Source organism: Oratosquilla oratoria, chromosome 22, assembly GCF_046742065.1.
Source record: "Oratosquilla oratoria isolate Oo_2021 chromosome 22, ASM4674206v1, whole genome shotgun sequence".
NCBI lineage: Eukaryota > Metazoa > Arthropoda > Malacostraca > Stomatopoda > Squillidae > Oratosquilla > Oratosquilla oratoria.
The window spans coordinates 46,455,719-46,476,382 of record NC_134798.1 but is presented as its reverse complement, the minus strand read 5'-3'; the positions used below and the strand labels follow the sequence as shown (position 1 = coordinate 46,476,382).

The 20,664-nt window shown below is 41.7% G+C and overlaps 2 protein-coding genes across 3 annotated transcripts; both read right to left on the bottom strand.

The window, feature by feature from the left end:
- Positions 1–3,413: 3,413 nt before the first annotated feature.
- On the bottom strand, positions 3,414–7,518 carry LOC143037249 (lysozyme-like). 2 transcript variants are annotated; one of them, XM_076205376.1, is made up of 4 exons: positions 7,130–7,518; positions 5,323–5,496; positions 5,106–5,179; positions 3,414–4,422 (listed from the first exon to the last, which is right to left on the bottom strand). In XM_076205376.1, the coding sequence occupies exons 1-4, from the start codon at positions 7,176–7,178 to the stop codon at positions 4,243–4,245; spliced, it is 477 nt and encodes a 158-aa protein (XP_076061491.1). In that variant the 5' UTR covers positions 7,179–7,518; the 3' UTR covers positions 3,414–4,242. The 2 variants fall into 2 exon arrangements, with proteins under 2 accessions (XP_076061491.1, XP_076061490.1); XM_076205375.1 differs by having other exon boundaries at positions 5,323–5,499; positions 7,130–7,444.
- Positions 7,519–11,499: 3,981 nt separating this feature from the next.
- On the bottom strand, positions 11,500–20,253 carry LOC143037523 (invertebrate-type lysozyme 6-like). The gene is made up of 4 exons (XM_076205898.1): positions 20,042–20,253; positions 15,076–15,252; positions 14,681–14,754; positions 11,500–11,999 (listed from the first exon to the last, which is right to left on the bottom strand). Exons 1-4 carry the CDS (start codon positions 20,109–20,111, stop codon positions 11,826–11,828), a joined length of 495 nt encoding a protein of 164 aa, XP_076062013.1. The 5' UTR covers positions 20,112–20,253; the 3' UTR covers positions 11,500–11,825.
- Between the last annotated feature and the right edge of the window lie 411 nt (positions 20,254–20,664).

The following is a 20,664-nucleotide window of genomic DNA, read 5'->3' as shown; positions in this document are numbered from 1 at the left end:
CTATTGCACGGGATTTTGTATACGACGCTGTTTTCGGAATTGGTTCTCTTTTCAGAAGTCTTTATTAAATCACCTATCCTCTTGTTAGTTATTTAAGCTATTTTTATACCTGATTTTGTTAAATATTTGTCTATTATTGGTGACGTTTCTGAGCCAGGTACTGATATAAAATTTGTATTATTTTTATCATTTCTCTCTTTCTTTCCGCGATTGTAAATATTTATTGCTTTTCTTTTTGTTCTTTTCAACATTCCCTCTGGATATCCAAGTTTGTCAAAGGTTTTCATAATGTAATCAAATTCGCCTTCTAGGTATTCATTACTACAGATTCGTAGTGCCCTGAGAAAAAATCCTATTACTATACCACTCTTTGTCCTATCATCATGTGCGGAGAAGTAATGTACTAAATCCTCTTTGTTTGTTTCCTTTCTGTATACTGAGAAAGTTACAGTTTTTCCCACTCGTCGTGTTAACGTATCTAGGAAGGGCAAGAGGATAGGTGATTTAATAAAGACTTCTGAAAAGAGAACCAATTCCGAAAACAGCGTCGTATACAAAATCCCGTGCAATAGTTGCTCAATGGCTTATTTTGGCGAATCGTCAAGAGGATTAGAAAAAAGAATTTATGAACATAAAAACGACATAAAAGCACATAGGACATCTAATTCTTTAGTAGTTCATGCGGAAAAATTCGATCATTTACCAAACTGGAGAAAAGCTGAAGTGCTACATAAAGGTTTTGATAAATTCACTAGAAGAATTGTTGAATCAGCATATATTTCTACTAATAATTCATCGAATCATCGAGGAGGGTTTATCAATTTAGCTAAAGAAACTAGTATTTTAATTCTAAAACACGCCAGAAAAACGACCTTTCCCAAGTGTCCGAAAAGATAATTAGATTTAGTACATAAACTTCAATTGCAGTTCTACATACACTCTCTGAAGAAGTTCTACGCGAACGAAACGTTAGAGTGTTTAGGGTTCCGAGCCTTCCCCTGTGTTTATGTTCTCCATCATCCAAATAGTTTGTCTAAAATACTTATCAATATATATATATATATATATATATATATATTTTTTTTTTTTTTTTTTTTTTTTTGGTGGGGGGAGACGGAGGCCATGTTAAATATAAGATTTCAAGAAGCGTACATCGACAGTGGCGTTGTTGAGCTTGTACTGAAGCTTTAGCTTATCTCTTGCGACGAGTCTCTGAGCTGGTTCCAGGTTTTCGAGTAGGTGTCCAAAATATATTTTGAACAATGTATCTCCCTTCCTTTCTCCAAGACATCTCTCGACCTGGCTCGGTCATCCTTAGGGAGGGAGTTACAAAAATTGGTGGGTACGGTGGGTATATACTGGCCGTACCGTGCCATTACATAGTATATATTCACACTCAACTGAATATGAATATATTCATACAGGTCCTCCTCTCGCCGACAAAATGGCTACACTACTTCAGGAAGTCTGTTTCGTCGGCCAGAACCATGATATGACTCGCCCCTTCTATGTATAAAATATCCCTTTGAATGTATATCCGCGTAGAGGCAACAACCCTCCCTACGTAGCATAAAACACAAGCATATCGCAAAAAAATACAACTACATGCATGAACATCTACGCAAGCTTTTTCTCTTACTGAAATTAATTTCAATTCCAACTTCATCTCTTACTGCATCCTCTCATTTCAGTTTATGTACCACTACAAATGTTTCCATTTTTCTGACTGTCCCTACGACTTAGCCTTCGACTCCTTTTCTAACTTTGTTGGTTTAGGTTCTTGTTATATCCCCAAAAAGCCTGCTCACAGATATTGATGTCAGCCTCCAGCTCCATGCCTCCTGAGCCACGACATCACGCAATAAATATCCCTAAAGAAGCGCCTGGTGGCAATAGACCTTTTTCATACACAACTATTTTTTTTTATTCATTTTCATGCAGATATCTCTTCCCCTCCTACAACTACCAATCCCGTACGAGTAAGTGTTTTTTTTTTTTTTTTTTTTTTTTTTTTTTTTTTTTGTAAGGTAGTCCATGGTCCACTGGGAAAGGTCGAACTATGGTGGCTGTAATCCGTAACACTGCGTACCTGGAAGTAGCAACTTTCCTGTGGATCACGGAAATGGTTGTTATTGTTTGTGTTATGTACGTCTGTTGCTTGGAAGTGTGGTTGTGGGCATGAGTTGTATGTTGATGGAAGGTTTTTCGATGCAAATTCGTATCGAGAAATAAAAGGAGATAAAATTTTCAAAATGTCTTCTGGACACCTATTCAGTAACCTGGAACCAGCCCAGAAACTCGTCGCAAAAGATAAATTAAAGCTTTAGAACAAGCTCAACAATACCATTGTTGTTGTAGACTTCTTGAAATCTTATATATATATATATATATATATAAATATATATATATATATATACATATATATATATATATATGTATACGTTAAGTCACTATCACTTGTCACGTGCTAATGCAGGTTCGAGTCCTTGGCTGTACCACGTTTAAATTTCTGCATGTGTACCTCAAGTTTCTCGATGTTGATGGCTTAGAATTAAAGTGAATTGTGGTTGATATATATATATATATATATGTGTGTGTGTGTGTGTGTGTGTTTTGCTTTTTTTTCATAGAAATAGATGCACTGATTCTCCTCCCGTATGTTTTTTTTTTTTCGTAAATATAGACTTCTTGATTCTAGTCGCGTTTCATTTTTTTTTTTTCACAAGTAAAGATGCTTTGGTCTTGTGGCTATGACCTTCCTGTTTGGACAGATCTCCAAAGTCCGGATATTGGGTTGTCCGGATATCGGGTTATCCGAGTTTTGGGGGAAGAAAATTAATAACAAATAGTTTTAATCTGTTTTCAACGTACAATTAGGCTAAATTCTGATTTTTCCATGTTGACAAAGAAAATATGAAAAATGAAAATGAAAAACAAAGTTAAAAAAGAAAGGAAGAAGAAGGAAAAGACGAAGAAGGAAAATAAAATGGCCTTCACCATGATGCGACGTTGCCAAACGTCCGTCCGTCAGAAGGAAAATTTGAATAGGAAAACGTGGCAGCCTCTCTCTTTCTCTCTCTTTCTCTCTTTCTCTCTCTGTCTCTCCATAATGTGGAGACACTTATGTGCATGCGCAGACGGACAGTAACACTGTAAGCCGGTACTGTGCCCTTTGAGCAAGCGAATGTAGTGGGTCACAAAATAACCCAAATATCCTCCCCACCCCGAACATGACCCATGGCAATATAAATCTAATATTTAACACATTTCTTTGTCCACTGCCTCCCTTACTATTTCATTCATTTTCAAGAGAAAGATCATAGGCCCAGTCTGAAGACCTCAGCTGATTAAAATCACTTGACGGTAGCTAGAATCGATACGTTTAGCTGCGTTCTTGGGGTCAAAAATAGAAATAATTTTTATATTTTTTATTTGTTACATTTTTATGTATAAATTAAATCGTCTGGCGACACAAAAAAATCAAGAAACATATTTTACTTCCGTACTGGAACTAAGTAGTTAATTGATTAACTGATTAGCTTATTATCAAAACCGCAGCCCCACAAATACCGGCAACGGTATGGAAACATGGATCAGTCGCAGGTTATCAGCTCTCGATATAAGTGTAAGAGGTACTTTTGAAGCTGAGCAAGACCGTGTGCCAGCCCCTCAGGGTTGCACCTGCTGATATAGGTGAGGTGGACGTGTTTGGAAAATGGCGTTCAGTGGGTCCTAACTTTTTACACAATTGGACTTTCAAATTAATTTGTTCTCACCAGGGGAGGAGGGGTGGGGGGAGGGGGGCTATGTCACATTTCGGGGGGGAGGGGCTTATGTGAAAGATCTTGCCTGGGGAGGGCGAATATTTGCATATATGGATTAATTTCTATACATTATTTAGTACACTACAGATGCGTACCAAGTACATTTAAAACAAATCTAAATAGCAGAATATGTATATATATGTGTGTGTGTGTGTGTCTGTATATATATATATATATATGTATATATGATATTTTTATGACAGTCGCATGTAGGATTCGAACCAACTGCTTTCGGCCACTCGCAAGATTACCTTCACAGAGCCTGAAAGCAGTTGGTTCGAATTCTACATGTGACTGTCATAAAAATTATCATGTTAATGTCGTTGTCACTAGTAATTTTTTATCTTAAAAAGATCAAATTCCCAAGAGACAATGCCCAATGAAATCATTTGGTTCCTCTTTCCTGGTATCTGATTCTTTAAAACCTCAACTGGATATTTTTATAAGTGAAATTTTCTTGGGCTTCTATCTTCTTGATACATTTCTTGATTGACCTGAAGTAAAGGTTGTCCGGTGGTGTCATGTGACACCCGCTGGGACCCATACGGTGAGCATAGGCATAGTCAATGCAATCGACCACGCCGTCTCCATTGCAGTCCTTAAGAAGAGATCAAAAGATTTAGATTAAAAACTGGAACGATGGGTACATCAAGATTACAATAATAACAAAAGCGATGAATACATCTGGAGTAAAAGAGTGGTAAATTAAGACTAATGATAAAAGAGTAAGAACAAATAAGTCAGGAAAAAAGAGCGGTAATTTAACACTATCTATATACCAAAAGGGGCTTTTCCCCATTGTAAAGGAAGTGGCCGGCCAAGGTAGGCGCCCGACCCATCCCACTCCCGTCCGTCACCCATTTGTTTCCCTTTCATCTCAGCTCTTCGTGGATGAACGGTCATCCCTGACTCCCGCTCACCGTCCGAGTCAGAAACAATGCAGCAAGGCACAGCACATCCACATAAAGGATCCCACCGCTTGATTTACACGGCGACCCTCCCTCCCTCCCTCCTTCGTCCCCTCATGTGAAAATAGAGAAGGCGAGGAGAAATCCCTCTGGGGTTGCGTCAGTTTATTGTCCACTCACACCTATCTCTTGCCTCCCCCCTTCCCTGCTCAACAGGCGTTTCTATTTTCTCTAAGGCCCCCTTCATCACCATCCATCCATCTCATTGTCGGTCTTCTCCTCAAGTTCACTCCATCCACCTCTACCTTCCACTTTTTTTTTCTTTCCTTACTCTATGTGAGGAACTTGTTAAGGAACTTGTTGAGGAACTTACGTTATCGTATTTCCTGACGTAGTTTTCAATTGTCTCGGCGGCACAGGGCATGTCTGTGACGCAGGCTTGAAAAGCTGCAGAGAAAGATCAAGAATAAATTTTACCATCCCCGCACATGTACACAAACACACACAGACACATGTTATTATATATGCATCTACATACATATAATGACATGATGACAACGAAAAGAGAGAAGGCTCTCCCTCATACATACCCCCCTCGTTTTCAGGTACATCATGCAGGAGTACAGGCCTCTTGGAGTCGACCCAGTAATCGTAAGAGATGAGGAAGGGCCCGCAATGCTCCTTCGTGCAGTTGAAGGACGTGTCGCACTGCGTACAAGCCTGACAAATACAGTCCAAGCACTGGTCGGAGATGGTGTATTCGGCTGCTGAATAAAGAACCGGGCATTTGACATCACTGGGTCAGTAGTACAGTGACGATATACCACTTATAATTATCTATTTTACTTTATTTTATTTTATTTTATTTCATTGTATTTATTTATTGTTATTATTTTTTTTACTTGATCTTGTAGAAGTCCAGGGACGTAGCCATCGAGATTTTGCATTCAACTGCCTCAATAATTCTTTGGATTATTGGCAGAAACCTGTCTATATTTTCAGGTGACCTACCATAAATCAGGGAAACTGTTTCGGCACTTACTAATGAGCCCGTGCCCAATAATCTCGAGATATTTTCCCAGTTTACCTGTATGTACAGCCCTTACAACTACCACACAAATATCGATTAATCCTTCCAAAGCTGATTTCCACAGCATTATTAATGTCCCGTCCATTCATATGCCAAAAGTATCTTCCCCCTTATAAGGAAGGTACACACCCACCCCATTCCCATCCATCACCCACTCCCCTTCCTTTCATCTTAGCTTCTTGTGTATGAAGGGCCATCCCTGTCCTCTGTCCACTGCCCGGACCGGAAGCAATGCAGGGGGAAATCCCTTCGGGCCGCGTCAATTCAATGTCCTTTCACAACTATCCTCCACTCGCACCTATCTCTTACCTTCCCCCTTCCCTGATTAACAGGTGCTTCTATTTTCTCTAAGGCCCCCTTCACTCCATCCATCCCTCTCGTTCTCGGTCTCCTCCTCAAATTGACCCCATCCACCTCTACCTTCCACATTTTTTTCCTAGTCTTTCCTCACTCGTTCTTTTCATGTGCCCAAACCATACTAATAATATTTCATCAGTTCTGTCTCCCACCTCCCTTTGCAACCCTGCTTTCCTCCTCCCCTCCTCGTTTCGTAATCTATCCATCCTTGTAAGCCCCACCATACTTCTGAAACACTTATCTTAAACAATTTTATGTTTCTGTTCTCTGCCTCCCTTCAGTTTTAAGTCTTCGGTCCATACAGTATTGTACTGTATTTCCATCCATCCCCAAATATCAATTTCTCATGACATTCTTCATTCCCTCAAGACATTTACTTGCTTCCCTCACTCAATTTTTCACATCCACCCTTACCTTCCATTCCCGGCCGACCGTGGCATTAAATACTAAAAAAGTTCCACTCCCTGAAACCTCCCTCCTTTAAGACTTACCTCCAACTCACTGCCACCCTTGTATATATTATCACTTTGCTTTTACCCACGTTTACTTTCTCTCACATACCTTCGTAAACTCCGTCACCAACTGCCTCAGATCTTCCTCCGACCCAGCCACAAGCGCAGTGTCATCAGTAAACAACAACTGACTCACCTCCCACTCCCCTTCACTCTCTCTAACTACTTTACCCATCACCCTCGTATTTACCTCCCGTACCACCCAATTCGTGTACACGCTGAACAGCCATGGCGACATAACACAACCCTAGCGCAGCCCCACCTTTACCTCAAACCACTCACTCCCACCATTTCCAACCCTAACACAAGCTTTACTACTCATGTAAAAACTTCATCATCATCAAATGGGACTATATGGTTGGTGACGAGTCACACGATTTCTATACAACAAGGAAAGGTGTTGGTTAGTATTGATGATCCGTGCAAAGGTTTCCTTACCGCAGACCAGTGTCACGACGAGGGATGAGAGAACCACTTTGGCGAACATCCTGGTGGCGTAGCAGAAGGAAGATGAGGAGGACCAACGATGTGTTTCGAAGTACCCGAGGAACTGGACAAGTTTGATTCGTTCTCGAAGTTTGAGTGGCCCTTGAGTGTGAGCGTTGCCAACTGTCTAGTCGAGACAAGAGTTTAACGAAGACTGAGTTTCAGCAGTCCTACCTACGCTTCGCTTCTGCTTCTTGATGAGGAGTATTTTCCTCCACGTCATCGGACAGTTCCCTGTTTCTTCTTCATCATCTTACGCATCTTGTTAAGGACAATTTTCCCACGCATCTTCGGCCAGTTTCTTTCCTGTTCTTCTTCTTCTTCCGCATCTTGATGAGGACCATTTTCCCTTGCGCCTTCGCCCAGACTCCTTATTCTTCGTTGCCATGACGCAGTGAACGAAGGAGGTTCCTCTGACCCATTGCACTATTGCAAATGTGGCCGCGGGCGGTCAAGGACACGCGCGCGCGCACACACACACGCACACATACATACGCACGCACGCACGCACGTGACGTCGTCCATCTTGGAGCGTCAACTTCCTCCATCTTCCGCCAGCATCACCATCTGTGTCACCATGCGCACTCTTCCAGTTCATGAGGCTCTTCATGAACTTTATCCTCGGTCTTCGTCTTGCTTTCTTCCCTTCCACTCTTCCAAGTAAACAAACTCTCTCTAGTTGTCCACCTCTTAGGGTGTGTCCAAGAAAATTTAGCTGTGAGTAAAAGCAGCAACGACTGCAACAGCACTGTAGGAGAGAGGCCAAACGCAGAGTATGGGATCCAATATATTTGACGTTTCCTCCAGCAGGGGTTCTTCAGAAGAAGCCCTGCTGGGCGAAACGTCAAATATATTGGATCCCATACTCTGCGTTTGGTCTCTCTCCTACAAAATTTAGCTGTCTCCTTCTTATATATCTAAAAAGGCTTCTCTCCACTCCGGTTCTCCTCAATATCTCCTCATTCGTAACTCTTGGACTCTGGGCATTCTTCTTTCAAACCACATTTCTGTGGCGTCCAACTTTTCCTTGCCGTTTTCTTTGATTGTCCAAGCCTCGCATCCATACATCAACATCGACCACAGAAAACACTTCAGCATCCTTTTTTCCAATACCCATCTTCATATTCATATTTGACTGCCGTTTCCTTACGTTCCTAAGTGTCCCTTTTGCTATGGCTATTCTTTCACCTATTTCTTCTTCACCGTCATCCTTTTCCGATATCACACTTGTTCAAATATTTAAATTTATTCTGTTTTGCTCTACCATTACATTCACTGTAATTCCTCTTTTCCCCTTGGTAATCCCCATTGATTCAGTTTTTTTTTTAAGTTGATTCTTAGACCTTTCTGCTTGCATGCTCCAGCTAGTGATTGCATCACTTCTTGTAATCTTTCTTCCTCCAAATCCTTCCAGGCCGTCTAATTCTTTTATGACAGTTTGATTACGTAATGAAAATAATTCTTGTGACAACACGCAGACTTCCTTCACTCTTTTCTTTATTTCTACCAATTCCGTTTTATCAGTGTAGACTGCAGTTCTTTGGTTCCAATGTAAACTTGTAATTAATCTAATGTCCTTATTGTCTAAACTAATATCTCTCAACATTTTTACTGTTTCCTCATGTCAAACTGTATTAAAAGCCTTTTCGAAATCCATAAAACATAAATACACGTTTCTTTGCATTTCTACAGCTCTAGTAACATCCTTAGGGCACGTATATTAGAACACCAATTATATTTCATCCTCTATCTTTTATTTTATTTTATTTTATTTTTTATTTTTTTGTGACGAGAGAGCAAAAAGAATTCATGGGAAGACAGAGGTTAAAGGTTGTAAAGAACTCGTCTTCCGCTTTTTTTTTTTTTTTTTTTGTCTTTTTTTTACTTTTTTTTATCTATTAATTAATCTATTTATTTATTTGTGTGTGTGTGTGTGTGTGTGTGTGTGTGTGTTTCACCACTGACTTAGATCACGTGTTAGACTTGTGATCGACAATTATTACCCTTCCGGATGAGAGCTCACAGCTCGTATATGGCCCGATCAATGGGTAATGCTGTGACCTTACACACACACGTGCGCGCACACACACACATACACACACACACACACACACACACACACACACACACACACACACACACACACCAAACTTCTTGCCCAACAGAGTTGTAGTGCCGGCTGGCAGTGCAGCGATGTTGACATTTTCACCCTTGGGTGGGCCTGGAACTCGGATCGCTGAATTAGTGGTCGGTCGCTGTACCACTACACCATCGAGCCATGTGTGTGTGTGTGTGTGTATGTGTGTGTGTATTTACATTGTTATTTACCTAGATATAAGGATGAAGCAGTGCTCAAGGGGTCCCGTCTCTTTTGCTCCATTTATCAAACCTTGCTTTGACTTTTGTACTTATCTATTTATTTATCTATTTATTTATTTGTTTATTTATTATTTTTTTACTGTTAGTTTGCGGTATATTTTCATCCAACTTATTTCACAAATCTGCCCTTGTATGTGGAAATTTATATTTGTTGACTTTCTTTTACCTTCTTGCGCCAGTATTTTTCTCTCTGTCCACTTTCTCCAAACCTGTTTCCACAGATATTATCATGTCGCCTCTGTTCGTCCTTCCAAGGTGGGCAGTCCCAGGTTTTTTTTTTTTTTTCAGTCTTTATAACATATTGTTTACACCAGGGGGCATCTTGGTTGCCGCCTTTTGTATTCTCTTATTTTTTCTTATATTTTTCTTTAAGTATGGTGACAACATCACCACTGCGTATTCTTCACCTTGTCTTCATCCATGTACTCAGATTCAGCTCTTATATTTTTCAAGAGATTGTAGGTCTCCTGTTATTTATTTATTTATTTATTTATTTGTTTATTTATTTTTGTAAGCTTCAGGTGATAGGTCGTCTTTGGTTATGATACACAAGTCCTTTTCCTCCTTTGCTTTTGCTATCATTTCATTTCACCTTTTTGTAAACCATCGTCGGTCTTTTCTTACTTTTGTCCATTTCCAATATTTTGCGTTTCTGTGTGTTAAGATTTATTCTCATCACTTTTGACTCAACTCATCTATTTCATCTGGGTCCCTTTGCAACATTGTACAATCCTCCTCGCTTCTCACCCTCTTCATGGCCTTTGCATCGTCACCAGATAGGTTTACATATTGCTTACGTCTTCCGTCATGTCATTAACACAAACGAGAAACATTGCAGGAGCCAAGACTGAGCCATGTGGTACACCACTAATTACCTTCGTCCATTCTAACTTTTCGTCTCTCAGCACTGTTTTCATGCGTCTGTCTTTTAAGAAATATTTGATCTATTCTAGAAGGATTCCAAAGAGGCCTCCTATGTTTTCCAGTTTCCATGTCAGTTCTCTCTTGTGTAGCACCTTATCAAAGGCCTTTTCCAGGTCCAAGTATGCACAGTCTACTCATTACTTTCATGCAACACATAAGTCACTCGTTAGTAAAAACTTGGTAGGTTTGTAATACAGGACTTTCTCTGAATCCAAATTGATTGTTTATAAATATTCCTTGCTGTTCTAGATGTTTCATCCGTCTATTCATTTATTTATTTATTTATCTTTATAATTTTCTCACATATTTTCGCCATTGTACTGGTAAAGATCACTGGTCTGCAATTCGGTGGTACCTCTCTGTGACCTCTTTTATAGACTGGGATCACATTTGCTGATTTCCAGTCTAATGGCACTTAACCCTCTTCTAATGAACGTTATCAAATTGTGTATTTTGTTCACCAATTGTTCTCTGCCTAACGCAACAAAGTAACACATTTACCTAAAGTACTGGAAGCTCGCTGGTCGAGCGGGTTAGGGCGTCGTTATTTGCGGCGGAGGTTGAGGGGATGGCGGTTCGAACCCTGCCACCGGTGAAGTTGAACCAAGGGCATGGTTCATTGAATTCCGCGCTACAAAGTCCTCTGTAGGGGGCACTGTCCTAGCCTCCCGATAGGGGGGAATTTGTGACTTTAAACCATATTATCATCATCACCACTTTCGACAACTAACAAGCACAGATTGGAATGATGGACGACAAGCGCTTGTTTTTCCTGTCAGATGAGAGATGGCGCCTGGAGCGATGCCGAGTTAGTATGTTGCAGTTGCTTGACGATAAATATTAAAATGAAAAAATAGATTGTTAAATGAAGGCTATTATATCACTAAAATTCGCCGTTTTTTAGACCTGTCTTTGGCTGAATAAAATCGCCTGGAAAGTCTCCCTCAGCAAATTAAGCTCGCATGACGGCACCTAGAATAAACAAGCTTATTTGGGATCAGAATTAAAACAAATTTTATTATTATTATTTATATTTCTACGAAAAAAATATGAAATAAAAATATGCTGAGGTGCACTGGGTTCCTTCAGTCTAGGCGCCCCTGTGGTCCTTAGCCAAAAGTATTAAAATATCCTGGTGACACACGCACACACACTTACACACAAACACACACATACACATACACACACACACGCACGCACGCACAGACACAGTTATCCACAGCCCGGTGGCTGTGACGTGACCATAAGGATTAAGACACAGGTCAGAAAAAAGCTACGAGGTTATAAAGGGGATTAAGTGCCCAATTAATGGGTTTGGTTCCTCTTTTCTGGTGTCCGAATCCCTTTAAACTTTCGTATTGCTAACTTCTAAAGTGTGAGGTCCTTTCAGTTTTTCAATACATGTATTGAGTGACCTGAAGTAAGGAGTGTCCGGTGGTGACTTCTTGCACCCATTTGGACCCATGCTGTGCGTGTAGGCGTAGTCGATGCAGCTCACCACACCGTCGCCGTTGCAGTCCTTAAAAAAAGAGGAATAAGCTAAACTGAAAAAATATTGGTAAATTAAGACCACAGCCATAGAAATGTGATAATATGTAAATAAAAAAAAAAACAAAAAAAAAACTGTGAAGCAAGATGATTTCTCTGTCTATATACCAAAAGGTCATCAAGGCACTCACCCACACCAACCCATCCCACTCCCATCCAACATCCATTTGTTTTCCTTTTATTTTCGCTCCTCGTGGATGACGGGTCATCCCTGTATCCCGCCCGCAGAAGCAATGCAGCAAGACACAGCACATTCACAGTACGATTCCACCCCTTCATTTACACAGCGACCCTCGCTCCTCGTCCCCTCATGTGAAAATAGAGAAGACGACGGCTGCGTCAATTTATTGCCCATTCACAACCGTTCTCCACTCACACCTATCTCTTGTCCTAGCCATTCCCTGTTCGACAGACGTTTCCATATTCTCTAAGGCCCCCTTCACTCCATCCACCCATCTTATTGTCGGTCTTCTCCTCAAGTTCACTCCATCCACCCATCTCATTGTCGGTCTTCTCAAGTTCACTCCATCCACCCATCTCAATGTCGGTCTTCTCCTCAGGCTCATTCTATCCACCTATCCCTACCACACTGCTAATCTTTCCTCGCCCATTCTTTCCATATGCCCAGCTCCCTCTCTTTCCCGCGCTCTTCTCACCACCTCATTCCTTACTCTATCCATCCACATTTAGATTTCTCTTCTCTGCCTCCCGGAAATTTCAAGTCTTCCGTACCATATAATGTAGTAGGCACAACCATCATGCAATCTTCTCTTTGCATCCATCCTCAGATACTTATTTCTTATGACATTTCTCATTCCCTCAGGAGATTTACTCGTTCCCCTCACTCTACAGTCAACCTCCACCCCGTCTCCTCTGTTCCCAGCTCCCTAGATACTTAAAACTATCCACTTCCTCTAACCTCTCTCCTTTAAGACTTAACTACAATTTACCGCCACCCTCACCCCTTGCACACCTCATTACCTTGCTTTTACCCACATTTACTTTCAATTTCCTCGTATTACATACCTTCCTAAACTCCGTCACTAACTGCCCCGGACCCTCCCTTAACCCGGCAACAAGCGCAGTGTCATCAGCAAACAACAACTGACTCACCTCCCACTTCCGTCCACTCTCTCTAACCAGTTGTTTAATCGTCACACTTGCATTTGCCTCCCGTGCCACCCTATCCATGTACACATTGAACAGCCATGGTGACATAATGTAACCTCAAGCTACTCACTTTCAATATTCCCAATGCTGACAAGCTCTTCTATGAGATTAAGACTACAATCCTGATAATGATAATGGTAATAATAATAACAATAATGATAATGATGATAATAATGATAATAATAATAATGGTAATAATAATAGTGATAATAATATTAAGTTAATTTATAAATTAATAAACAAAAGAATGCAGTCTGAAAAATAAACGTGAAAAATGATCAAATTAGATTAACCAATTAAACAGAAAAAGCGTAAATGAACATATCTATGTCACCGTCGATATGGTGTGTGTGTGTGTGTGTGTGTGTGTTTCAGATAAAATTTAACGATATTCACCCTATTCTGGCCTAAAATAACCTAACCTTAAAACAAATCCTCAGAGACTTCATGAAATAACAGGAAAATGAATAATATCTTTACTTTAATTCTCCTCTCCCCTCCTACCCCCTCCCCTCTCCCCAAAAAAAATAAAAATAAAAAAATCAGTCAAACAGATAAGAATAAACTAATTCGCAAATAAATACATGAATACATAAATACATAAATAATGGACAACGGTCCTTGGGTCATCCCAAAGGTCCCACTGGGAGAAATGGACTACTGTCTTTGTTCTTTTGGAGTAGGAGGAGGATGGAGCAGTCGCCGGTTGTCAGTTCTCGTTATGCGAAGGCGTTGACAGGCTAAAAAAAAAATCGCCAAAAGAAGAATAGTCAGAGTAAAGTATAAGGAGAGAATCATCCTGCAGGATGTGGAAGGAGTGGATGGGTGGGGGGAGATGATTCACCCTGTATCGATATACCATTACTAACCATTAAAATATGCCACATGCCTGACACGTGATCCACATACATGCAAGAAAGTGTTAACAGGTACTGGTGCTTTCCAATACCTCCAATCTTGCTGATCTCTACATTCCCTGACTCAGACATACAACACACATCACGCCACCACCCAACGAAAAGTTACAGAAACAATTACATAATGCTGGGAGACATATACAAACCATTTCCTTATACCTACCAAACTACACAATCATAACTATAATCCATACATGGCAAGGCACATCGACTAATACTAATAGACACTACTACAACTAACACACAAATAATATTGTATAAACCCCAAACCTATGATCTAACTGTATACCCTACACAGATATGCAAAGGTAGGCATATCCACTTATATATGCACCGACTACGTCGCCATGGCGAGACTCTCCCTCAGAGGGAGCACCTGGGGACTCTCCCCGAAGGTCATGACACCCCCACGCTGTAAATATATCCTCGCTCCAATAGATTAAGAAACCCCGAAGACTTTATATTCCCTGCCATGAGTATAGCCATTAATCGGTTACAATCCCCCTCTCCAGGAACTTAAGGAACATGTTGAAGAACATAGTGAGGAACATTCTTAGGAACTTACTCTTCTGAACCTCCTGACGTATTTGTCGATTGTATCGGCTGCACAGGGCATATCTGTGACGCAGTCCATAAAAGCTGCAGGGATAGATCAAGAATGAATGTGACCAATGTCGCACATAAACACACGTCATTCTATATGTATACATACAATGATATCACTGATGAAAAATGTAGTAACAGATTTGTAAATCACAACTAATACCATAGTCGGAGCAGAAGAGAAGACTGGAAATGGGGAGTGTATATATTTCAGTCCACTACTGAAGAGGACTGCAGTTAACAGTCAAAATATATAGACTCCCCGTTTCTAGTCTTTTCTTCTGATCCGACTGTGGTATTAGTTGTGATATAACGATACAATCACAACGATAAATACAAAGACTTTCTCATACATACCCCCTTCCCTGTTAGGGTTATCATTCAGAAGGACAGGCCTCCCAGAATCGACCCAGTAGGCGCGAGAGATGAAGAACGGGCCACAATGACTAGTGGTGCAATTTACTAGCGGATTGCACTTCGAAGTAGCCTGACAAAGGCAATTCAAGCAATCTTCGGAGATGGTGTATTCGACTGCTAAATAAAGAACCGGACATAGGGCGTTATTGAGTGTACGACGAGGAGATACCAAGTGTGTATTGTGCGTGTGTGTGTGTGCGTGTGCGTGTGTGTGTGTGTGTGTGTGTGTGTGTGTGACCTTGATCTGGTGTAAACTCAGAAACGTAGCCATCATGAATCTTAGTTTCACTTACAAGTTAGATCACAACTTCTCACTCTTATTATATATATAAATAGAATATTACAAATGTTATCAGCTACGTTCCGACATCAACATACATCATCATCAGGTTGCAAGAAAAAATATATATACATTTATGTATATATTGTATATATACAGTATACATACATATATGTATATATATATATATATATATATATATACATATGTATATATATATGTATGTGTGTGTGTGTGTATGAATATTTCATAAAAAATTATGAACAAAGAACACATGACATATATGAAGTAGGAAAGGAAAAAAATCAACAAGTGAGATATATCATTCTTGCCTAAAATTGACAGATCTAAGGACAGTTCACACGATCATCGATGGTAGGACATTTGACTGCCTTAACAATACTTTCGATTACAAGCAGAAACTTGTCAACATTACAAATGTCACACGAATATCACTTAAGCATTCCATTGCCGATTTTCACAGAAGTGTATACCAAAGGCTTCTTTCCCCCTTATTAGGGAGGTACCCAACCAAGGCATGCACCCACACTTCACCCATCCCACTCTCATTCATCACCCCTCCCTTTCATCTTAGCTTCTCGTGGATGTGAGTCCATCCACGTCTCCCGCCCACTTCTCGAGTCGGAAACAATGAAGCAAGACACTGCTTATCCAAAGGAGGGTCCCGCCCGCTTCGTTTACATGGCGACCCTCCCCCTCCCTACGTTTGAAAATAGACGAGATGAGGAAAAAACCCTCTGAGCCGCGTCACTTGGACTGCAACCAGGAGGCGTTGAAAAGTGTTGGTGTCAGGACAAACCTTTCCTTAACCACAGAATCAACAGGAAAGAAGCTGGACACGCCCTCTCCATACTTTACAGCAGTCTCTGTTCCAGAATATAAGCCAGATACCAAGCCTCGCTGGAATCCCACGGATCCGCAGAAGATTTCAGGGCAGCCCACAATGCACCGAGTCAAACGCCTTCTTGAGATCAACATAAGTTACAAGAAACCCCTGTTGAAACTCTAGCCGGCGCTCTACAAGAATACGAAGTGCTAGATTCTGGTCCGTTGTTGTCAGATTGCTCAATTCTCTTAAGCTTTAGCAGATTTTCATGAACCCGTGTCGGGAGCAGATGGACAAGCACCAGCACCTTACCTGGCACACTGAGCAATGTAATACCGCTGTATTTGTTGCAGTTCGCCCGGTCCCTTTCCCCCTTCCAGATAGGGACGACCAGACTCTTTCTCCAGTTAGAGGGAATGGTACCATACTGCCAGACAGCAAACAGTACCGCATGGAACCCGCTTATTATGGTTTTGCCTCCAGCTTTCAGCAACTCTGCTCTGATTTTACAGATGCCAACTGCCTTTCCACCCTTCAACATACAGGCTCTTTGACCTTTGTCAGAGCAGGCGGAGATTCGCCTATCGGTGGATCGGCAACCTAAAGGTGTCCGCTTGGAGGGTCACCCATGAGCAATTGCTCAAAGTACTCGGCAAAGGGGCCTCATGCCTGCATCCCTAATGCTACATGGCTATGAGTTGTTCGGACTATGCTCCTCCTCTGGGTCACAGATTTGGAGCGGATTTTCTTCAGGGTTCATTAAGCAAACCTGAGGTCATCTGCAGCAAAATTACCCTCGACGTCCTCAGCGTTTCCCCAGACTTACCTCTTCTTATCCATTCTCATAAAATTTCTAGTCCTCCGTTACTGGGTCCTGTATTGGTCCAAGGCCGCAGTAATTCTGGCAGCAAGGCTCAACTCTATACTCTCCAGTGTCTCTTGCGACGCCACGCCACTCCTCATCTTTGGATACTCTAACACACTCCTCGACAGCTTTCAGAATTTCACGTTTAAGTATTTCACAGTTCTTCAGGGTCCTCAAAAGTGACAAGTACTTTTAACCAATTTGAGATTGCTACCGCACTCCTGGGCACATGCGCAATCCTTAAGCTTCTCCAGATGAAACCAAGGTGGATTACATCTCGGGATTCTCCTGTATTTGTTACGCAGTTTGAGACCCAAGGAATTCCGTACTCCAATAAAACCTGCAGTTAGTACTAACAAGTATGTGATCAATCTCTTTGGCTTTCCCTCCGACATTACTTTACCATGTCTATCGGTATGACCTTCCTGTTGACCTTTTTGTTAGTCTTCTTCAAATTCATAAAGGCCCCAAAACATCCTTTCCTTTCGCCAGAAACTTCTTGCAAATCTGCCTTACCACAAAAATTGTATCCACGTACCCTCTACCTTGCCTAAGCCCACACTGTTGCTCACCATATATTCCCCCTGTTCCTATCCTAATCCTCTCAGCACCCTCCGACTACGTCCAACAAACTGATCCCTCAAAAACTATTGCATTCATGTTTGTGTCCCTTTCCTTTGTAAAGTGAAACTATGCAAACACTCCTCCAATGCACCGACACACTCACCTCCCTTAGGTACACATTAAACATTCTCACTAGTCATTCCATTATAATCACTCCCCCCTTTGTTTGACATTCCTCACAACACCCATCCAACTTAGGTACTTTACCAGCTTTCGTAACTTTAGATAGCCTTTTTACCTCATCCCTGTCACTTCCCTTTCCCATCTCAGTCTTCTTAGCTCCTACTTATAATTCTTCCCTAACCTCCTCCACATTTAACAGTTCTCTAAGATAATCTACCCATCTTCCCCAGTCGGCCTTCACCTCCATTAACATCTGTCCAGCTGTACCATTTACCTTTTCCTCTCTACCTGACTCACCCCTCTTCTGTTTTTTAATTCCCTCCAAAAAATATTCTTACTATTTTTTCTGTCATATTCCTATCCTGCTTTACTTCTACTCTCCTCTTTGTCTCCCTCACTTTACGTTTTGCTTCTCCTCTCTTCTTATACCTCTCATAAGCCTCCCTAGATCTACCTTGCAACCAGACCACATGCGATCGCTTCTTCTCATCTACCACTACCTTCACATCATCATTCCACCATTCACTGTCCTTCCTTCAATTCACTACAATTCTCCTCGTCCCACATACAATCTCTGCACAGTTTGTCACTTCTTCATCAAAAAATAACCATTCTTCAACTCCTATTTTCCCTTGTATCCCTCACTACCTACACTTCTGCCAACTTCTCTTGGTACTCCTCATTTTCCTTCTTATTCAATTTATTAGCTCTCGGTACCACTCTACCTTCCACCCTTTCCCTCCTGGTCCATTTTCCCTCCACTCTCACTTCCCCTTCTACCAAAAAAAGGATCTGGCACTCTCTCACTCTTTCCCCTAAAAACATGAACGTCCAAAAATCTTCTTATTTTTCCTTTGGATACCATAGTCTATCAGTCTCCTATCAACCACCCTTCCGTCCACCACCCTTTCCCATGTATACTTATGTTTGGCTCTCTTCTTAAATACTGTGTCATTCAACCCCCTTTTTAAGCACATCTCCAGCAGCATCTCTCCAATAACATTCTTACCTGGCATCACAACTTTCCCTACTACTCCATCTATTGGCTCATCCCCTACTCTAACATCCCTCAACATCATTACATTCATATTGCTCCCAAAATCTCTAAATATTCACATAAATCTATCCAATAAAAAACTCCATTTCCCCTTCACCTTTGTCATTAATAGGTCCATATGCACCCACGTAAACCCACATCTCCTGTCTGAGTTTCACCTTTACCCACATTAACCTTGAAGACACGTTCCTGCACTCCACCACGTGTTTTTTCTATCTCATCACCTACCAGCAGAGTCACTTCTTTCTCCGTTTGCCGCCTCATCACTCCCCACCACACTCCCAAACTCGAAATTGCCCAACCTTTCTCAGAAACAAAATGTCAAACTCCTCCCTTTGACTTTCAAATGTACCTTAACCACTTGCAAGTAATGACCCCAGTTATTAGGGTTATAGTTGTAGTTCTCTTTCCAGACCCTCTTATACTTATGCCCTGACGACCTCTTATGTCTCTACAACTCTGTTGTCAAACCGACTCTTATTCCATCTCCAAAACGGTACCATCCAACGCCACACCAAGAAGAGACATACTGTCACATCCACTAGAAGCAAGCCAGACTCCATCACGAAAATTCTCTTCAAAGAAATCGATCTACGCCACTTCACCATGACCGAAGACCGTTCAAACCAAGCAGGAACAACCTCCCATCAACATGCAGCTTATGGTCTGAGACCATGCGTTGCATACTTACATAACCACTTTTGGAGCGTCGACCCGTGCAAGGGACAACTAAATCTTCCCCGCGGCCCGTCCTAACAATGCGCATTTGTCTATTGTTTCTGACGACGCGCCCTATCTCTACAAAACGAGGAAAGGTGTGGCTCAGTGCAAAGGTGTCCTCAAGGTACGTTTTGTTCGGTGCGATTATCGTTCAACGATAATCGTTCATGCCTCAGCGACGATCGTCTAATGATTGTGTAGAGCACTAATTCTTTGTTTTTGAATGGGGTTGTTTTGCTTCGAGCTCCAAAAAAACGAGGTTGGTCATTTTCACCGAACCTACAACCAACGCGTTTACCCAAATAATGAAGATGCCTGGTAGTAGGATGCTCTTCATCAACCGCCATTAACGGCTGTGGTATTTTAATAATCACACCGAGGAGAACGTACCTTTACCGCTGACCAGGATGAGGCACAGTGCCACGACGAGAGAGGAGAGAAGAACCCCTTTGGCGAACATTCTGCGGGTGTAGCAGAGGAAGGAAGAGGAGGAGGAAGACCGACGCTGTATCTCGAAGTACCCGAGGAACTGCAGAAGTATGAATGACTCTCGATCTCCGTAGCTACAGAGCGTCAGGGGTGCCAACCGTCCAGCCGAGACAAGGGTTCAACGAAGACTGGGTTTCCGCAATCCTACAGCCTCGGTTCTTCTTCTTCTTCATCGGGTGCATCTTGATGAGGAACATTTTCCCGCGCGTCTTCGCCCAGTTTCGTTCTTCTTCGCTGCCGCGACGCCAAGGACGTCGTGATGCAGTGAACGAAGGAGGTTCCTCTGACCCATTGCAAATGTGGCCACGGGCGACCACTAACACACATTCACATCACACACACACACACACACGCACACACACACACACACACACACACACACACACACACTCACACCCTCACATACACACATAAACACACACACACATACACATACACAGGTATGATAGATTGAGAAAAGACAGGAACCAAAGAGTGAAATTCCTTTACTGTATATTGCAGCAAGGTAAATTGCACACACACAC